Source organism: Anarrhichthys ocellatus, unplaced genomic scaffold, assembly GCF_004355925.1.
Source record: "Anarrhichthys ocellatus isolate YVR2014 unplaced genomic scaffold, GSC_Weel_1.0 scaffold25, whole genome shotgun sequence".
Lineage (NCBI taxonomy): Eukaryota > Metazoa > Chordata > Actinopteri > Perciformes > Anarhichadidae > Anarrhichthys > Anarrhichthys ocellatus.
In genome coordinates this window covers 3,599,840-3,621,175 of record NW_022280055.1, presented here as the reverse complement: position 1 = coordinate 3,621,175, position 21,336 = coordinate 3,599,840, and the positions used below count along the sequence as shown (strand labels likewise).

Sequence of the window (21,336 nt, the reverse complement as noted above, 5' to 3'; positions counted from 1 at the left end):
CACACATATATATATATATATATATATATATAAATATACACACACATATACATATATATATACACACATATACACATATATATATATATATATATACACACACACACACACAAGTTCGGAAATGAAGCAGGATTAACTCTAAACAGATAGATGTCTAACACAGAAGATCACGGTTCAGCTGCAGAAACACGTGTACAATAATACCATCACTACACTATGTAAATGTGCATCCGCTCGTATCCAATGACTACATTGCTTTTAGTGTAGTATCGCACAGCTGTGCAAACCCACCCACAGTCACTGAGGATCTAACTGTGGGAATTAGAGGGAAACCCTCGGTGATGAGGCCTCTTGTAGAAGTAATACAGATCATAAAACTGAAAGAGTATTTGAATGAAATGTAGTGCAGTGAACAGCAGGAAATTCACACAGAAAAGGTTTTCCTCTGAAAGCTGCTTACAATCTCGGCAGCTGTTTTTTCACAGCTGCATCACTAACTTAACTTAATACTTGCATTCATACCCTTTACTTTGATTACGCTGCAATTATTTATTGTCCTGCTGATAAAAGTTTCCCATATCCTACTGAACCGAACACCAAACATTGTCATATATACTGTACAATTGTACATTTATATTTCAACATTTGGGAAATGATATTCTCCTCAGTGGCTTACAAATGAAGTACAATCCAAGCCACAGTAGATCTAGAAGAGGTCATTCAAATGTTCACTTAACACAAGTGCCACATATTTGCAGGTGCACTTCTTTACCATTATATTAATACACGTGTGAATTGAGTGGCATTTAAAATGTATGTTTTTCTTCACAGTATCTCTTGAAAATAATACATATTCTTTTCCACAGGAACTTATTACATCCTTTAAAATCTCCAAGAATCCCTTATTGTATTGTAATGTAAAAAGTATAAATATGTTGTATGTGAACATCAGCAAAGCCTACTGGTGATATCTTTTATATACTCATGTGATCGAAAGCCCTGCAATAAACCCAAACTATTTTACTTTAAGGTCATTTTGGAGGCTGCAGTTTTCAGTTATATAATAATAATAATAATAAGTATAACGGTGTTAATATTCAGTCCACCCTACTTGATATGAATATTAATGAACTCCTAAACTTGCCAGTTCAAGAACTAAAATGCTATTTAAAGTAACAGCACCACTTCAGGTCCATTTGAAGTACTGCATTGAACTAATTGAATCTATTTCAATGCATTTTGATGTACTCATTGATGGCCACCTCCTACTCAGCCTCCAGTTAACCTTCAACATTTAACAAAGCCGAGTCTTCTCTGGTTCTGTATTTGAAAAGGACCCTTCTCAAGTGGCACCAGGGGAAGGGAAGCTATTTCATGAAACACTAATGTGTTAAAAAAAAGCATTCATCCTATAATGACAGTCAACGATTCTTCACATGTGATCATAGAATGGGCTTTATGTTGAAACAGTTTTAAATTGACCCTGCTTTGTGTTGGCTCAAGCTCTTCTCAGATTCTGTCTTTCGCCTCCATTACTTGTTGTACGTCAACATAAAAACAAGTTCATGCAACTGCGTATTCATGCAACTGCGTATTCATGCAACGGTGAAAGCTTCTATAAAAACAGCTGTATTTTCTTATATTTTTTTTGTATACACAGCAGTGGAGCCAGATAACAAGACATAATCATCACAATGCAACCCAGCGACTATGAGCATAAGTGAAGGCATCTCATTGACATGCTGTTGAGGGAGACCAATTGAGCAGTCAATACGCTGACAAGATAGCGAGGTATTGAACATGCAAACAGTTCTAATCATGAGTGTTCAGATGAAGAGAAAGTATACTTAATCATCTTCGTCTTAGAGCTGTGTAGAAGCCTTTCAAGACACAAGTGATAATCACAGCGTCTTTAAATACAGACTTAGACATAAGTAATGTTCCCTAAATTGCATAGGAAGTTGGTTAATTTTTATTTTAATAGATTTAAAAGGAGACAATTTCTTTCATTGAACGCTTCTTAAAAAGTTGAATGACTGTTAATGGTGTGCCAAATAAAATAGCACTTCTGCAGCAGAGGGAAGCTTAAAAGATGATAAATCTTGATCGTGGTCTTCCAGTGAAAAGCCCTGAAATGAGCGCCGCAGAGCCGAGAGCGGATGCTTTCACAGGCCGAGTTCAACAGTGTGCTGATGAAAGGAAGCAATCACTGTACAGTGCATGCATTAATGACAAGATTGTCAGCCCTCCTTCATTTTGAATGTATTTCATTCCTCCTTGAATCACAGCCAATTACTCCTACGTAAGAAAAGTCAGCTTCAGTGTCATTTCATAGTGACTGTCAATGCCAGTGATGAGGAGTTCTTAAAAGCTTTAAGGGCATCAGATCGGTGTTATCTTGGTGACGAGGTGTGTGTGTGTGGTGCACCTGTAGCAAAATGGAAGACATCAGCAGATAACGTAGTTACATTCAGAGAATCCAATGTATCATATGGAGTTATTCTTTTGTTTGTCTCATCGTTATTTCTTTACTCATGAACACATTTGCATATGATACGTTATAAAGGAGCTATTTGGAAACAAATGTTTTAAAAGGTGAAGGTGACATTTTTTTCCCTCACTTAGCTGGCTTTGTATACATTATGAACACATGGAGGTGCACACTATTCGAATATACAAAATACGAATTTGCGCGTGGAAAACCACATTGTTTCAATGGCTACACATATCACTTGTATGTCTGGCCTTTCGTAAAACGTTGCCTGGACACAACTGACTCACTGACCAGCACCATTCTGAAGACGACATTGGACACACAGTACGACCCATATGTTGTTATTCCTCTGGCTCAGTGTAGAACACTTTACTGGTGCCGTTTGCCGTCATTGTGCAACATGTATTGTACACCGAATCTCACAGCTGATTTTAAGTGACTTGAAAGTGTATGACTTCCGACAAAACATTGTAGGCCTTCTGAACCTCATGTTGATTACTGTCCGTTACTGTGAGTTATGACAAAAACAAAGAATCCCTTTTTCCTGACTTCATGCATCTTGGGGAGACTAAACCATCACGGGAGCTGGTTAAAGACGCATAATAGCCAAGACGCATGCGTAAGCTTTACTCCGCCAAAGTAAAGTAAGTTAGTAAGCAGTCCATAAAAAAAACTATATTACACAACATAGGGTCTGCCACTGTGGTAATGGCAGCTTTAATTGTACTAGAATTACCCTGAAATTAGCTGTGATTCTCCCTTTTGCGTAAAAGCAGTTCCAGTGATTTACAAAGGTGAGCCGCGTTTATCTGTTCCCTGGCCACTTCAACATTATTATGTATTAGTGAGGGCGTGGCGTGACTCAGACTTCATGAAGACGATAAAAGTTTTATCTTGCATGCAGTCCATAAATGCAAATCATCCACTGTGTGTATGTGTTAGTTTATGGATAGTTATTAGCTTGCAAGCTGTTAACTGATAAAGTGCAAAAGATTACCCTGATTTGAAACCAAAGACTCAAATATAGACAATCAAGAAACAGAGAATGCACCCTTGATGACTTGTTTATCTATTTTTTGTGGCTAGACACATTTATTTCATAAAATTTTAAATCTTTATTCATTAACGTTTTTTCTTTTAAATGTTTTACTTTTTAACAAATGTCAGTAAATTCCCAGTAATACTCTCATGCCTTAGTCATCAGCAAGTTTCTTTAAAATGACAATATTGGCCGAGATATATTATCAAGGTGAACGCCATGTTCTCATTGTGCTACTAGAAGGTAGAAAGTCCAGAATACAAGGCACATCTGCAGCTACCCAGTGAACCTCGGCTCACCCTTTCCAGTTAAGATGTTGGGTTCGGAGGTCATGGCTCTGCAGTACTGTCTCCGGCAGATCTCCATCCAGCTGTCCTTGCTCTTTAAGTCTTTGGATAATGGCAGAAATGTACCGATCTCAGAGTCTGTATGGGAGAGAAAAAACCTATAGATAAAGAAATCACAATAATGCACCTTGACCATGGCAACTACATCAATGTTCCTCTTACCCTGTGAGTCATGGTGGATCTGTGGTGGGTCCAAAGTGTAGCAGTCAGGTGGAGGATAGCTTGAAAACATGGGCCAGGGGTAAGGATCTTCCCCCTGAAATAAGCAGATAAATAAATATGATTGACCATGTTGGACACCTCATTACACCCTAATGCAATTATTGCAAATAACCTACAAGATTACTCATGTTTGCATTGTTGTCTTTGATTTGTTTTTGCACCACTCAGAGCAGATAAATGCTTTGGCTGTTTATGAGTTTGCTGGGCTATTGATGTGTCATTTTGTTGGATTGTTAGTATTAGTTTGTAATTTAAAAACATTTCAAACAGGGAAGGACAGTTAAACAGTTACTTGTAGATCAATTAATTAAGGAGTAATCGTTTAGCGCAGAGCTGGCAGCTGTTGTCAAATGTGTTTGTATGTGTATGCCGTTTCATTTGTTTCCTCCTTTCTATCTTTATTTTCTCCCTCCCTTCCTTCCTTTGTAGCCCACGGCCATTTAGTCAAGCATTCATTACGCTTGTCATATCTTTGTTAAAAGTACTCCAACTACTGAGCCATAGCTCAACATGTGACTTGCCAAAATAGTATGCTGTAAATGTTTATGGGGTTTAGAAAGCAGGTCTGTTTATCCAATTGTCTGTGCCCTCGGCTCATAATAATCCCTGCTGGTATTCGAGTCTGCCTCTCAGGTGATGTGCTGCTCTAACGACATTAGAAGGATATGCACAGAGCCCTGTATGGTGGTAAGTTGCTGATGATTGCATAGAATCCTTATACAGCTTTGGAACTCTGCTGCTATTGTAGGTAGTAGTGTTGCATTCAACATGATTTGAGGTACTTAACTTATTTGGTATCCAACCAAATTCAAAGATACTTTGATACTACTGAAAGCTATCAGGATTATAATACTGTAGGAAGTAAACAGCGGAGTGGCACCTACAATCCTGCACAGGACACAGTGTGACTGTATGACATTTTTGGTCATAATGTTTACTGGTGAATGCGCCCTTTTTTTGTATATCTAACAGTTTTTATAAAAACATAAATTACTGCCTCACGGTCGGATACGTCTGCCAACCAGTCGAGATGCAGTTTACGTCCATATTTTACCAAAATGTCATCATTTCATCATTTTATCCCATCAGACATTTGTGTGGAATTCATATAAATAGCAAATTAATTATTTATGGTCAAAAGCATGTTTTAGGAGGTCACAGTGACCTTGACCCTTGTCCACTAAATTCTAATAGTTCATCCTTGAGTCCAGGTGGACGTTTGTTCCCTGCAGGTGTTCCTGGGATATTGAATTCACAAAAATGGGACATAAGGACGGAAGGACACGGCCGTTACCGACACGAAGGCATTAGAACATGACCATGTCTGTGGAGCCATCTCTGCATATTCTAGTCCCATGCAGCGGTACAAGAAATCTAACGGTTTAGCTATTTACAAATGTAATTGTTGAATTAATTATTTAAGATGTTTCTTATGGCATTCATTCGGTCTCCTTGTAGGCGGTAAATATTCTGACAGCCACTTTCAAATGCCGGCATAGCCATTGTTTTTAACACAATGGCACTTCTCATTTCTCATCAAGAGTGGATTCATTTTCCTTGTTTCGTAAACTTCACACAAAATCAGCACTAATTTAACAGCTTTCTGGTCCCTGTACAGGTGACAGGAGAGAAGACTAAAACAGACTTGTGAAACACAAAGGAAACACTCCCTAAACTGATTTACGCCTCTCCTCTTTTGAAGTCTGTCATATCCTTTCCTTGACCTCTTTATAATTTAGTTTTCCGTTAGTGTTCAGCATAACCAACAACTAAATATTTTAAATTTATCCCAAAACATGTTGAGTAAATAAATGTGCCGGCTGCAGACTTGTATCAATCAGTGGAGCTGTTCAAAGATGCCATCAGTAGTGAAGTGTTAATATGTCTTCCCGAACAATACGTAGGAAAACGTCATTTTACCAAACCAAAATAAATGCCTGAGTGCGTGCTCTATTGACCAACACAGTTGAGTCCACAGATCTTCCTGCATCTGGTGCCATAAGTTGCAACGGTGCCATAGTTGTAGGCATGGAAGAACGACCGGCTATTTCGCCTCGTCTTTATCCGGGTAGCCAGGGGGTTCGCTCTAGAGAACGCTCAAAAACAGAACTTCCTAGTTCTCTTCCCTCGTATTGAAAACTAGCTTGATTTCCAACAGCAAAAATGGCATCCCAAAAATATGAGTTATGGACGAGGATACGTTTTACAGTGTTTTAGCTGACATGAATATTCTGCCGCATTTATGAGAGTCAGAGTATACAGCTGAAGTACTGCAGCGTAGAGCGGCCTATAGGCTGCAAGCTGTGCAGGAGGATATGGCCGGCAGGGACACTGTGTCAGAAGCTTGCACGTAAATCCTGCTACACGTAGGCACCGTCAGCACAGCTCCGCAAGCAGAAAACTCTGCTTTCTCGGTCAATACAGCACTCACTGAGGAATTTATTGCTTCAATTGACCACACTTACTGTCAACACTGATTGGGCATCCATGTATGTCGAATGTGGCGAATTTTCCCATCAAAAGTCTTTGGATACTGAAATGTCTACAAAATTACGGTTGACCTCAGCCTCACAGAAATGTTTTACTCAGGGGCCCGGCCTTTGTGTACCGTGTGGAACCACAAGTTGAGTGATTTTTACTGACCACAGTATGTCAAGTGAAGCTATGTAAATGAGTAACGATGTTAAATTATGTTATGTTCTGTAGGTGACGTTAGAAGCGTACTTATTTTAAGCCAACCCAAAAAATTATGTTTTTTCTAACCCAGTGGTTTTGTTGCCAAACCTAACCGCCTCCGTTTCACAGTGTTAACCAGGCACGAACGTTTTGCGTAAAGATACTGGCAGATTTGACTGGCCAAAAACAGTCAATAGATGGAATCATAGATGTACAAATCAAAAACCAGGTGACAATAGTAGAGCACAGCTGACCTCTTGAAGGGATCGAGGAGGAAGCTTTCTCTCAGACGGTCCTCCGACCACACCGACGCGAACCAGCACGTGATTCCTCTCCACTGATAAGTTGTCTATGATTAACTCCCTGAGAAGGCTTTTAAAAAAGGGGATTAGACAAAAATTTAAGTGTAAGAGGTGGTACAAAAGAACAGAAGTAAACAAGAAAACTTACAATGGCCTCAGGCCCTAACGTATTAAACGTTCATGCACTGACATTTGTGTGCTACGGCATCTCTGCAAGATGACAGAATGAGAAATACATTTAAAGAAAAAGGACATTGGGCCTGTTTTAGAATATAATACATGTCCGTCTTATTCTACATGTATATTGTAATATTTTTGGTACACAAGGTCATGCTAATTGATATACCATCCAGCTCACTAACACGTCGAAACTTCCCCAACGTATTGAACCTCGCATAACTTTCTTTGAAAAGTCTTCTAAAAGACTTTGTGCAGCGTTTGAAGCCTCTGGATGACTGTGTCATTACTGCTAGACAAGTAAGAAAATAAAGAGGGAGGGTTTCAATGCTTCGAATTTTAGATAAGATCATAGAATAGCCCAATTACAAAAGCACTTTAGGGTCGAAGGGTGCCATCCTTGGTGGATAGTTCTTACAGCTGAAGCAATTTGGACTGGAATTTAATAATAAAGGAGACTATTTTCTTGCACAGTTCTCTTTCCAATGGCCTGTTTGCCACAAAATGTAATTTGCATACATTTATTTGTGAAAAAAAAGAGTCATATCACTCAAAGCTCAAACTGCCGGGGTCAAATAAATGTGAAGATTGCTTAGTAGTTCTGGTGATGGTGTGTGTTACTGATAGCTAAAAGGTCAAAGCACAAAAGAAGCATTAGGGGAAATGAGTGACAACAAAAAGTAGCGTATACAAATCAAAAAGTAAAGTTAAAAAAAAAAAAAAAAAAACACTGAACAGGAGGAAGAGAAGATGATGTCTGTGATGATAATGGGAGCATGACGGGAAGAGAGGACACAGAAGGGAGATGGGAGAATAAATTAACAAGAAATTGAGCCAGGACTCAGACATGCAATGCGAGTTGGCATTTCAGGGCCATTTTCATTCATAACCAATAGCCACAGTTCTGCCAGACATTACCAAGTGAGAGGGTCTCTTGAACGTCCACTTTCAGAAAAGGCATTTTCACTGTCTTTTCCGTTCACATACAAACAAACAAACAATTTCTCATCCTGAGCATTGATTAAATTTGAAAGTGCTGCATCACGTCAGGATGATGAGAGAGAGGAGCAAAAAGCCGTTACTGAACGAGAGAGAGAGAATGAATGTGTGCCAGTTGAGTGTACTCAATGTGGAATCTATTGAAACGTCTAAATGTTTGAAATAAATTCCTTCTGTTCTTCTGGAGAAAAGTTAACTTTCTTAGAAAGCTATATGGGCAACTTCCAAGTACAGGAAGCATATTGAAGGAATCGTTTTGGGAAATACTCGTTCATTTTCTTGTTCTAGTTGGATGAGAAGATCAATATCAAGCTAATGTCAGTGTGTTTAGAACAGAGCTGAAATAAGGATGAGGTTAGCCTCGCTTAGTATTAAGATTGGTGGAAGGAGAGTACAGCCAGCCTGGCTCTGTCCAAACTTTACACATATACCTACCAACACCTCTAAGGGGTGCAAGTGAACAACATATCAAGGTCTTGTCGTCACAGTGAGAATCCCTTTTTGTCTTTAAAGACCTTTTACAAATATGTAAATTGGTGAGCTTTAGAGGTGTTGGTTGGAGTCATTTTAACCTCCTTTAACCAGGCTAGCCATTTCACTTTGCTTTCAGACTTTATGCTAGGCTAAGCTAACCGGCTCAGGCTTCATATTTAATGCACAGACATGAGATTAATATCCATCCTTTCATCTCACTCTCGGAAGGAAAGCAAATTATTTCCCAAAATGTTGGAACCATTTCTTTAAGTGAGAAGAGAGACTCTTTATTTCTAGCTTTATTACATTAAATCAAATTATAATGCTGGTTTTATTCCATTTCTTTCCATTGTCAACTAATGACAAGATCAAAACCAATAAGGCACTTATTACTCACTTACTGTCTGACTTCTGTTACATCCATAACTTCATAACTTCAATTATATCATTATGACAGAATTGTTTAAGTAATTGACAATAATACTACTTTCCAACCATTTATTTTTAACCATGCGCTTGTTGGTTCATACCCATCGTCTGCGTCCAGCTCCGTGACATTCTCCCTCTGACTCTTCAGCAGCATGGAGCAGATGTTGTACTGGCTCTCCAGCAGCAGAAAGGAGTCCAGGTTACAGCAGAGAACACTGAGCAGTCTGCAGCAACACAAACAAAACAAAACATCAAAAATACAGAGAGAACTGCATTTACGGGCAGGTCACACAGCGATGTAGTAGCACTACTGTACAGCAGGGCAGAACCATGTCGACAAGGACCCCATTTGGACTTTGTTTGTCTATTTCCCCTGGTATTGTATGTCTGCAAGTGCTGGATCAGTCATCACAATTATTCACCAGCTCAGCGTAGCCAATTGTAAGCTTTGTTAAATAGGAACCCCTTTGGGGAAAAGCTTCATGGTTCATTTTCAGTTGCTGGTAATGACACCAGGCTCAAGCAGCATTCTGGGACACTGCTTTAGCTCTGTGTATTATATGATCCAATGCCTGTAAAGAGGAAAACATCTTTTAAACTTCAGCTTTATTGCTTGTCACAGTTTTATTAGTAACAATTTTTGGTGGAATAAAAATCCATGGGAACAAGGGTGGTAACCCATTTCCCAAAACATAAATTCCCATTCCACCACCTCCTCCCAGCAGCACCAGAGCTCATCTTAATTCAGACTGAATGAATTGCTTTGCAAAAAGACCCCATCGTGTGTGTGTCACTGGTGTGAAGCATTAAACAAAACAATCTAATCAATTCTCACCTTGTCTACCTGCTCTGTTCTCTACCCCTTCAACTCATTTATCAAACTGGTCTTTTAAATATTAGTGTCCGGTTACTTTAAGTTTCAAACATAAGTTTGTCCCTTGTGAAAATAACTTCCCTGAGCTCAGAGGTTTATTTAGGAGCATTGCATAAAGCCTCTTAGGTTGTCTCCTGGCCTAAGAGTTCAGACTAAGGCTTTCACTGTAGTTACTGTCAAAATACAGCACGTGTGCACTTCACTTACCATGGTTGCACATCACTCACATCATCGTCCTGTAACGTTACTTGACAGCATTGTTGTCTGTGTTAGCCAGCTTCTCAAAAATGGTCAACAAAGAGAATAAAAAAGGAAGCTAAACTGGACAGAAGATGAGAACGTTCTCCTCGGTGAATACAATATGGTTAATATGATCAAAATATGTATTAAAGATTTTGAAGGGAGACCGACAGTCAAATCTATACTCAAGTTGCCACAGAACTTTAAGTTTAAATTTTAAAGTTTAATATTTTCACAGTTTGCAAAAATGTCTCATTTGCTTTCTTGCCGGAAGTAGATGATCAGATTAACACCAGTCTCATACCTGTGAATTAAGTATGGAGGTAGAGCATAACCATAACAAGCCATTAGTCACTTAATAGACTGACAGAGCAGAGAGTCACGCATGTCTTTAAATTAGGAAGTATCTGTTGAGTATATTGTTACTTTGCACATGTGTAGTATGATATTACTGTATTTGTAGACAGTTTTACGTATGCGTCCAAGTTGATTTCCTGCATAATTAACAACTGCTAACAGTTATTTTTCACAATCAGGCTTAAAAAGACAACAAATGCCCAATGAAATTAACATAAATGTCAGTTATTTTTACACCTTTAAAAAAAACACACTAGATTTCAACTAGTGTGTGTGTATATGTGTGTTGTTATACTGACATATAAGAGGTGGTGTTAAGCTCTGCATGCTGTTTAGTGTTAGTCCTTGTGAAACACATCTCTCCTTTTAAGCAGCTGCTTCATTTCCTGATGTGCTGGGCGGTTGCTTCGACTACTGTTTGACTGACAGCTCGACTCAGTCATTCTGACAGCAGCACAGCAAGAGGCTGAGAGTCTGTCAGACCTTCTGACCGATCACTGTTTGAAACTAAGAAATGGGGAACAAGGCCTGCTTCCAGTTAGTCTGCTATCTCACTGATGGGCTGCTCTTCAAGTCAAGTGGGGTGAAGAATGACTTTCCAATCAGATATCTTTTAAAATGATAAGCTGTTCTGAATAGCAATTCATTGGCAAACTCTTGAAAACAGCATTGGTAATTGTGTTGCCAACGATACTGATGTTACCGTCAGACGAAAAGATTAACAAAAAACACTAAATATTGTATTCACATTCTTTGGTGAGTGTTTGGCTACTCTTGTAGGTGTTTTTTGTGTTTGCCTCTAACTGGCCAAGCATGGTATGTGGCCAGCAAGGCATTATTGTAATGATAGTTTGCGCTTTTTTAAAATTGTGCCAAGGGAAACGCATGAAAAACTACAATCCATCTCATTTGGGAGTTGTTGACATTGTCACTTATCTTGTGTTGAAACACCTATCGATGACAGATGATTACTCCCGAGAGTAATCTGCTTGCCAGAATGATTGAAGATCAAGCTGCATGATTGACTTGTCATACCTGAGGTGAAATGCAAATGGCCAACTTAATAGAGGGACTATTTGGGAGGCTTATATCTTTGACAGTCAGGAAGTCGTGCTGAAATCAATTATACAATCATTAAAAAAAAGTGCATTAATCCAAAGAAAATCTCTGGAAATGTGGCCATAAGAAGCAATCACATTCTGTAAGTCTGTGAAAAATGGCAATTAGTGGTAAAATCAGTTTGCAAGTTCTGCTTCTATGAATCAAAAAGAGACAAATTGGTAACTGGACTGCTCTTTACGAATGAAAACAATCGCTTTAATGATCTATACATCATCAGGCAGCAGACTGAAAACCCCACAGGCATTGTATCTGCAAAGATCAATTAGGAGCATCATTTGGGCCTTAACACTGCATGCACCCCCCCCCCCCATGAAACGTTAGCACACTGTGGGGAGTTTTTTAATCTGTCACTACAGAGCCTAAAACAAATCAAAGTAATCTCTTCCACTTTGTTGTCCATCTTAGGGAGCTTTCACATCCGACTTGTTTTTCGACACAGAATAAAACTCTAAAATATTTATTGTCTTTTATTTATTAAGAATCTATTCTTATCGAGTTTACTTTGTCTCCGGAGGCGAGACAACTACAACTGAACTGAAATGAGGACGAGATAACGCTTTGACCTGCCACAGAGACTTCGCTTTAGTTCTATGACTAAATGCTTCAGGCGAAGCCGTATTTGTATCGCGCGTTTCACCTTGACCCGAGACCATCTGGACCTTTCTGCAACACAAACTTCATCTTTGATTTGATTTGACTTTCGACACCTTTTATGCTCCAACTCTGTGCATATGAACAAGATTTCTTTGTGCGTGTGTCCTTCCTTGTCTCATTGCTGGTAAATTGTTGAAGTATATATGGTCATATTCATAATAATCTCTGTAGTGGAGACTAAATAAAATAAATCAAACCAGGTTTAAATGTGTGAAGCTCTGCACAAGCATGCATACTTGATGTGTTCAGAGCCGTCGATAGCAGAGAGAGAGACGTCTAAAGGCGTCCAAACAATTCAGACGGGGGAAAAAAAGAGTGATGGTTGCCATGACAACAAAGAGGGCTGGTGGGATGTTTGCTCTCATCAGCTGGTGAAGATCAAGAAGGGCTGAAATAGTGGCTTCTGTTTTTTAGGAGGGGCTGCCCTTCAGGGATGATCAGTGCACGTTTGCCCCACAGAAGTGATTAAACCTGCGATGAATACGTTGCAGTGAAAATACATAACCTGTGAAGAAGTGACAAACTGCTGGAGTTTAAGTCCAAGGCTGGTTTCAAACTGCTTTGAGGTGAACTCTTACAAGAGCCAATTGTAGAAGAGGTCCAATTGCAATAGTTCAAACCAGCTCCTGAGGTTTCATTACAATGTCTGTTTCAAGGAGAGGGTTGGCAAAGCTCTCTATTTTGTTATGGCCGTGAAAAGAAACAATGAACTGATCCTACTAACAAGTAGCGTCTGTGTTTACAAAGCCGGATGTATTTTATTCCTCTGTGCCATAGAGCTCCGTTCTTGTCCAAAAACTATTAAAAACACATCAGTGAGGTTCATGTTTGCACTGGGTGACACGTTCAATCAATACAGTGAACATGACGCCGTTTATTTTGAGTCTAGTCCAGAGAATGTGCATTAAATCTGCATCTGAAAATAGTACCCGACAAATGCACCATTGGCTCCCGTTTGATGTTTGCTAAAAACTACAGAGCCCAGCTGTTTTAGGGAAATTCTTTGCCACAATACATATGTGGCCTGTTTTTAAAGATGTATGTCTTCAGTAGGAACCAATGGTCTTGCAGCTGAGTGCCAACAACGCCTCACAGAATATAGTCAACCTTCAGGACATATCTGAGTACTTTCTCCTAATTAAATATTCTTTATAAACATGGATCGGTTATCTGTTATTCATTATGCACCGTACGTGATCGATCAACACCTGAACAGACTGAGTCTACTGTGGTCGTATCATTTGTTTGCATTGACTTTCAGGAGAAAACCGTGTAGACAGTCAGAGAAAATAAAATAAGGCAGCAAAACCAGTCAATTTACAATCAAACACTGTGATGGAATGACTTAACTTAAAAGGGCAACGTAAGAAAGGCATTAAGTACAACTGTTTGAAACGCAGTTTAGTATAGTAAGGAATGTCGTTGTTTACTGCAGAGCTTGAATGAACTTTACGCTGCAGGGGTCACTGTTCTCCACTAAATACAAACTTGGCCAAAGCAAAACTGCAACAGTCTAAGCCACAAGGAACAATGCTTTTATATGAACATCCAATACAAGATAAAAACTGCACCAGATCTACCTCATAATGCAATAGATGCATGTGTCAGGACAAGTTCACAGATGGACCACAGCAGTTATACATGACCACACGGTTTTGTATATTTCGACTGAAAGATTTGAACCTGTGCTGTTTTCTGCCTGCTAGTCTGAAGTGGGCCGGTCTCAGTTAAACAATGGGGATTTAGCAATACTTGAATCATTTACAGCTGTGGAGTTTGCTGATGTTCCCTGGAAACTCAATCCTATCTGATCAAACCGCAGGCGCAGTGATAATAAAGCATATAAGCCGAGTTTTAAAGCTTAGCCGTCAATAAATATTACCGAGGAAACTTTATCTGTGATTGTTTCTTGTTGTTTAGACGACAGCGTTTAATGATATGAAGAAAAACGTAAAGCGCATATAACCAATGTTGATACTTTTGCAAAAATGTATCATATGAAGATGTGAAAAAGTTTGCCTGTAGTGATAAAGCTCCAGAGAACTTTCGCCTGAATCTCCCCTCGTCTTCACGTAGCTTTGTAGCGAGTGGTTTAGCTGTCAGTTCACTCTCACTGCTCTCATAATGTTGCTTTCAGTGAAAAAAGCTCCAACACACACTGTAATCTACCTGCTACACACTGTAATCTACCTGTTAGCAACTATTTTCTTATTCGTGAACAGTTTCATAACCCAACCGCCAGTCAGCTCACTTCATATTAACTATTGATTGTTAAATGGAAATGGTAAATGAACTGCTTCTATGTAGCACTTTTATCCAAAGCACTTCACAATTTGCTTCTCAATTTTACCTTTTCTCACACACTTAAACTTTAATCGTCACATGCATACATGAAATGTAACCTCTGCATTTAACCCTTCCTAAGCATTTAGGAGCAGTGGGCTGCTGTCAGGGAGCAACTTGGTGTTGAGTGTCTCGCTCAAGGACACTTCGACAGTCAGGAGGAACCGGGGATCGAACCGACAACCTTGTGGTTTAAGGACGACCTGCTTGACCCGCCCACACAATTAATATTGTGTTCATTAGAGATATTAATTACCCATTGTAACTGTATTTTCAATACCTGCCATGTGCCTTTACTGGCATTATGATATGTATAACACAACCTTTATATCCATTTCTATCTATCTTTAGAGTCCATCTTTTTGCACTCTTCTGTTCTCTATATGCTTTTTAATTATACTTCTTCTTACATATTGTTTATTAATAAGTTCAATATCCTTGTGTGAATTAGCTACTTTACTGATGCAATTCCCTCCCCTGGAATCAGTAAAGTAACATCCCTACAATATACCGGCTTGCCATATTCCTGCAGGCTGTGGATAATCCCAAAATACAACGAAAACAGGCAGAACTCTGTTGAGGGTGGTGCTATGTTAAGAAGACGCGTTTAAAGCAATGTTTTTGTTGAGTTCACATTGGTCATGTGGGTATGTACTGGAGAGCAGCACCCCCACAGAAACACTATAGTAGCAATACAATTGTATGTAAATATGGTGAATGGTCAAGTGACTGTGAACCCAATCGATCAACAACTTGGCAAAAGACATAAGCGCTGAATGAAATTTCCATTTACTTCACACTCTCTTATCACTGCACCATTTCCCATGTGAGCCGATGATGAATGAAACTGAAATCAAGCTGCGTGGAATCTTAAAAACATAGACTTTTGCTGTGTTCATAGCCAAACATTACCGCAGATTGACTCAGAAGTTGTTGGTTTAAGGAAATTATACCAATACCTCAAAATGAACACGATAGGCCTTGGCTTTACTGAAATGCTACATTTAGCACACTTAGCGACCCAGGCGGAGGCACACAGTGTAGGTTTGTCAGTGAATCCATCAGGTTGGATGTCAAATGAATAGAGCATCTTGTTCCTTTCTCTTGGCTTCTGGATGTTAATAGGAGTGGGCTGACTGACGGCCACAGACTGAGCGAGTGAGTCAGCAAGGCTCCAAACAACTCAAAGCTATTGTGATGCAGAAAGCAATGCACAGCAGCCACCAGAGCATTGCACACACAGCCAAGACACATATGCACCCATGTATGTAACAAAAAACATCATCTTGCACAAACTGCATAACGTCTCCCTCAAACACACTTTATTAAGCACATTGACCATTATAATAAACCTTAGTTTAAAGGCTACTGTAACCCTTTATGCTACAGTATGCAACTTACCACACAGGCATAATCAAATCCCTTTCAATTATTATCATTTTACAGTACAGTATTACAGTATTACCTTCAACTTGTACTGGGGCCTGACCACAAATTTTAACCTTAACATAAAACTGAAGATAACTTTTCTTTTTAGATGAATTTCTTTACCCCCTTAACACCCTTCTCACTTGCCATGATGTCTGGTCTTCATAAATATAGAACACACACACACACACACACACACACACACACACAAAAACACAAACACACAGCCCAGCTTATTTCTCTCTTATCCAGAGAAATCCTTTCATCAGCCTTTCAAAGCTGGGTAATCAAAGTATAAAGAACCGCATGTCAGTCTGCTATTGCCAGAGGCTGAAGTGTGTGCATGCAGTCACCAGGTGCTAATCAGATACCACGTGCCTCCCCACTGATACTAAGTAATATGGAAAAAAAATAATCTCACCTCAGGCCGAATGTGTGAGACTGCTCATAGTGGAACAGGGAATGAATCTTTGCATCTGAATTCACAGCAATCAGCCTGTCAATCAGATCCTGTGGAGTAAAACGATAGTCTGTGAAAATAGAAACACAGCAGTTATGGTGCAAAAAAGAAAACTGTGGATGTTTACGGCGTGTAAGGTGAAAAAAATGTACGTCAGCCTCAGTGTATTGGGGGATTTAGGAGGAGGCCTTTGAGAGGTAAAACAAATGTGTGGGTGGTGGTTGAAGGCAAAATAAAAGGAGCAAACATGCCCTCAAATGGCTGAAAGAGGCATTGCATGAAGTCTGGACTACTACTGTGTGAAAAACACTCACAGGAATTGAGGTTGGCATCTCTCTCAGGGTGTATTCACTCTTGTTGGCTAGAGGCTGCCGGCCCAGGAGCTCCCACACCGATTGGGAAGAGGAGAGCAGGTTGACAAATGACAAGAAGGACTGGAGAGACAGAAAGTGAGACAGACAAAAAGACCATTAGAGGGTTAGAGAAAGCAGTAAGAAAAAAAAAAAAGAAGTGGGAAATTAGAACTCAGAACTCAGAATTGATCACAGCTGCGATCATTTTGAATTCATTTGAAACTGTTTTTGAACAGTGATCGGGCTATCATAGGCTATTTTCATCAAGATTTAATCTACTTTTATTATACTTTCATCATAATTTGTGCTTATTGGGTGTGTGTAATGTTTAATGGTTTTGAAAACTAGCTTATGAATACAGTGGCACACATCTCACACATTTTAATTGCACATTTTTCTGCTTGGAACAGTTTGGGCTGAGATGGACTTGTAGGTCTGACTGCATGCATGTAACCTGGCAGCTGACCCACTGGTAAGGCTTTACAGTCACCAGTGGCAGGTCACAGTTCACACTTCACTGGCTGTCCGTATTCACTTGGCTAGTTTCTCAAAAAAAGGAGGGAGGGAGAGAGAGAGAGAGAGAGAGAGAGAGAGAGAGAGAGAGGGAGGGGGCTTGGCTCCTGTCAGAGGCTAGCATCAGACAGACACATACACACTTTAGGTTCAAATGAAAGTTTGATCCCGTCCTAAACAGAACCAAATCTAGGACATCCTTATGCAAGGAGGAATAATTCTCAAGGTTTGAAACACTTGTAAACTAGGAGTGAACTGCCCCCACAGTTCTGTTTGAGCTTGAGCTGAGACACGTAAGGTTACATTTTCAGTCAATTAATTCAGTTTTATCCTATTTCAGAACATACAGACTTGTATAAATTTAGACTTTCTCACACACTTACACACAAACGCGCACACAATACCTTAAGGCAGCTCCCGTCTATGGGGTCCATGGGCGTGGGTTTGGGACGGACCACCCCAACATCTTCACTGCCGCACTCAAGAACAGACCACAGCTCTACTACCAGCGCCTGGACAAAACCTGCAACACATCACCAAGCCAGTAGTTATAATATGGATTTGTTTGATCACGTCTGTCTGGGTTAAATTTCTTATGCAGATTATCATCAAATTGGCATTTATATATTTATTACATGAATATGAATTAATGAAACGGAAAGCGTCGCTATTTACTGAATTTAACTGATTGTTTCAAAATATAGTACAGCTGTTTCAAGGGTGGCTTCAACCGCAGGTGCTTTCCCCGAGCTCATTCATTTTCTGTCTCCATTACTAGCAGCCATGACGCAGGTAGCCTGAGGAACACCAATGTTTGCTGCTGCATCTCTTTGGCTTGTTTTTGGCAGTTTGTCATAAGCTTCAAGAAGACTACGTCTTTCATTGAGAGAGATTAGTTGTTTTTCCCGTCACAATCTCAATGTGCACGCAACACCAGCCTCAGGTATAGCCAGCTGGAAGCAGGCGGGTTGCTGCAAGGCAAAGTATTGATCCATATAAGTGGTTCATCATTGTCACCGTGATCAAGTGGTTTCCATTTTGTTACAATTTGACGATCCCAAATCTACAATCTAATATTACACTTACAAGTTGTATTGGTTGTATGCCTCCATCTGTGTCTAAGCCTCGTTACCACCTAACGTATGTACTTTATTTCTGGAATGTATTCGGATGTGATTTACAACGCTACTTGTAAAAGTGTTTTCGAACAAAGAAAGACATTGAAGTCTATTCCACATTTCTTGTCAGACTGTTAATCCTGACCGTTAACACCTCCCCTTGATCTTTCTTCATCCACTTATCCCGTCACAAACTATTTGAAAAAGAAGTTGCTTCCTGGGCTGCTCTATGCCAACTGTGATACATTAGGGCTTGTATCCCAGGTTGTTTTTGTGTGCTGACAAAATGTTGGAAAGTGTTTGTTTGCACATGTGAGTGCTTTAGTACCTGAACTGTGCAAAGCAGCCACCCCTGGAGCAGTTGCTGCCACCTGTGTCACCATCACCCCATATCCAAACTTCTCACAGCGGCTCACCTACAGAAAACACACAGAAATCCCATAATCCCCAAATATTTACTACATATCCATTACTCGATTATTATCAAAAATAAATGAGAAGTTTGGACAAGAAATCGATAATTGTGGCATTTTTGATTCAGTAAACAAACTCTGCTATGACTCTGCTAGAATCCTGAAAAGGCACTTCATGATGTAGTTTAGCACACCGAGGAGAAATCTGATTGCAAATTGATTTTTGCGGGTGCAGGCCCTTCATTAATTACAACACAATGTCCCGACTAAAATAGACAAAATATCATAACATTACATAATCAAAGTGAAATGCCAAACGAGAGAAGCATTTACAAGAGTGCGTAAACAATGGTATTAAATGTAGCCCACGGGGGATCCGTTAAGGTTTGCCCTAAGAATAATGGAAAATATGATGTACATAAGGCATATGTAGAGTCCAGAGATGAATAAATGCAGCATGTAACTGTCTCCAGGCTACTGGTGAATACTGAACAGTCTTCAGGAAATATGACTGTGGCCTTGAGGAGCAGCAGGAGCAACAAATGACCACATCTTCTGCAGAGTGAAATACGGATACTGACGACAGAATGAATAAAAAGCTTTAAAATGCATTATGTTCTGCGCGGGTAGGACATTATAGGAAACAGAAGCCTAGAAATACTGCATGCATGCATGCTGTACATTATATTATTATATCATTATTTATTCAAATGTACATATATCTATGTGTGTTAACAAATAAAACATCTATACAGTGTGATCTATTGCCATCAAGGGGTGTTTCTCCAAGCCAAACGGTGATTTTACATTTGAATTCAATAAAGATAAATGTACTTGATGCAACAGTCTGCGTGTGTGATGAATTTTTTTGTAATCCGGCATCCTGGCATCAGGGTTGGCTTACTGTAGCTCAAGTCAAAGTGGCACATTGATGTGATCAAGAAGGATTAAAAGCCGAATCACTGCCGAAGTTAATTCTTTCAGGGCTTCCATAAAGGTGATGAAACAGTTTCATCAAACTATATCAGCATCAGTGCTTATCAGTACTTCTGCAGTAAAGTCCCACTGTTTGATTGAAGGTGGCACAACAGTTACCTGGCTAACGTTTAACTGGATATCTACTAGCAGCGCTTTTACAACTAAATGATTCTGTCAACATCTGGAATACCTTACATCAGCTGGTGCAAAGTCAAGAACTTGTTGGATTGCAAGATGGGAAACTGGGTGGGGAAGGAAATTAGGAGTGGAGCTACCTCAATACCATAGTTGAGGTGCCCTTGAGCAAGCAGTTTAACTCCCTCACTGCTCCACTGGGGCTTTTCAGTGACTAAATGAAAAGCCCTAAAAACTAAATGCATGCAAACTGGGTATTAGGGATGTACTGAATGCTTTGAAGCTACAAAACGTGACATTCAAATACTAAAATCAACATGCGCATGGCTGCACAGTTTTTTTTGTTTTGCACGTTTACTCATTCTTTTTGAACCCGGTATTTCTACACAGTTACAGTTTAAAATCAGACTACGCTAATCAGTGTTTCCCCCATATTCATTCTGCTGCAGCGTGTTTCACCAAGTTCGGGGCTAAGCCTCTTCACACGTGCACTGAGCGGATCAGAGGAGAGGCTCTGTGGCTGCATAAGACCGTTTCAAACTTGTGTGATCAAAACATTTCCAATAACTCTAGAGCATTGTAAAGTCTAAAAGTCAAATTTTATTTAAAAAAAGATAGATTGCGGGCAAAAATTGTTTGCTCATCCGCTTGCCGTATTCAAAGGGAGGCACTCAATGATGAGGTTTATTCATTAAGGACAGTTGATTTAACAAAAAAAGACTAACTTTATTAATCTGAGGAATCGCTTTATTTAAATTGAGGATTTGGTTTGAGGAATAAATATGATGACCGACATTCTGAGCTTTATTGAAAATCCTCAATAGAAGCTTCAAATGTAAAAAAAAAAAAGAAAAGACATTCGGTAGAGCCCTACTGGGTATAAATAAATACAAATTGTGAAGTAAAAGAAAAACAATTTGAGCACTATTATTTTCTATGATGGAAAATTGCCAAATTGAAAATATCCAGTTTGTTTTACAGGGTTTGTTATTACCTGTAGTTTTTTTGTAAAGCGAGAGAACATGTAGGAGACACATTCATTGATGGCTCCTGTCTGCTGGAGCATCAGCAGCCCTTTAGGAGTTGCAGCAAAGTTCAGCAGGCTGTCCAACAACGTCTCCTCCCAGATGAGCCTGTGCCAAAGAGAGAGAGAGAGAGAGAGAGAGAGAGAGAGAGAGAGAGAGAGAGA

General features: G+C 39.6%; 1 protein-coding gene across 5 annotated transcripts in view; it reads right to left on the bottom strand.

The window, feature by feature from the left end:
* tbc1d32 (TBC1 domain family, member 32) overlaps positions 1 to 21,336 on the bottom strand; it is an 84,104-nt gene that overhangs the window by 46,197 nt on the left and 16,571 nt on the right. For all 5 annotated transcript variants that reach the window (XM_031861429.1, XM_031861428.1, XM_031861433.1 and 2 more), the window contains exons 19-27: positions 21,142 to 21,280; positions 18,950 to 19,037; positions 17,908 to 18,026; positions 16,952 to 17,071; positions 16,599 to 16,687; positions 9,261 to 9,383; positions 7,033 to 7,150; positions 4,043 to 4,136; positions 3,833 to 3,958 (exon numbers count right to left, since the gene is read on the bottom strand). In XM_031861429.1, the coding sequence (XP_031717289.1) occupies positions 3,833 to 3,958; positions 4,043 to 4,136; positions 7,033 to 7,150; positions 9,261 to 9,383; positions 16,599 to 16,687; positions 16,952 to 17,071; positions 17,908 to 18,026; positions 18,950 to 19,037; positions 21,142 to 21,280 (1,016 nt within the window). The remainder of the gene's footprint in view (positions 1 to 3,832; positions 3,959 to 4,042; positions 4,137 to 7,032; positions 7,151 to 9,260; positions 9,384 to 16,598; positions 16,688 to 16,951; positions 17,072 to 17,907; positions 18,027 to 18,949; positions 19,038 to 21,141; positions 21,281 to 21,336) is intronic.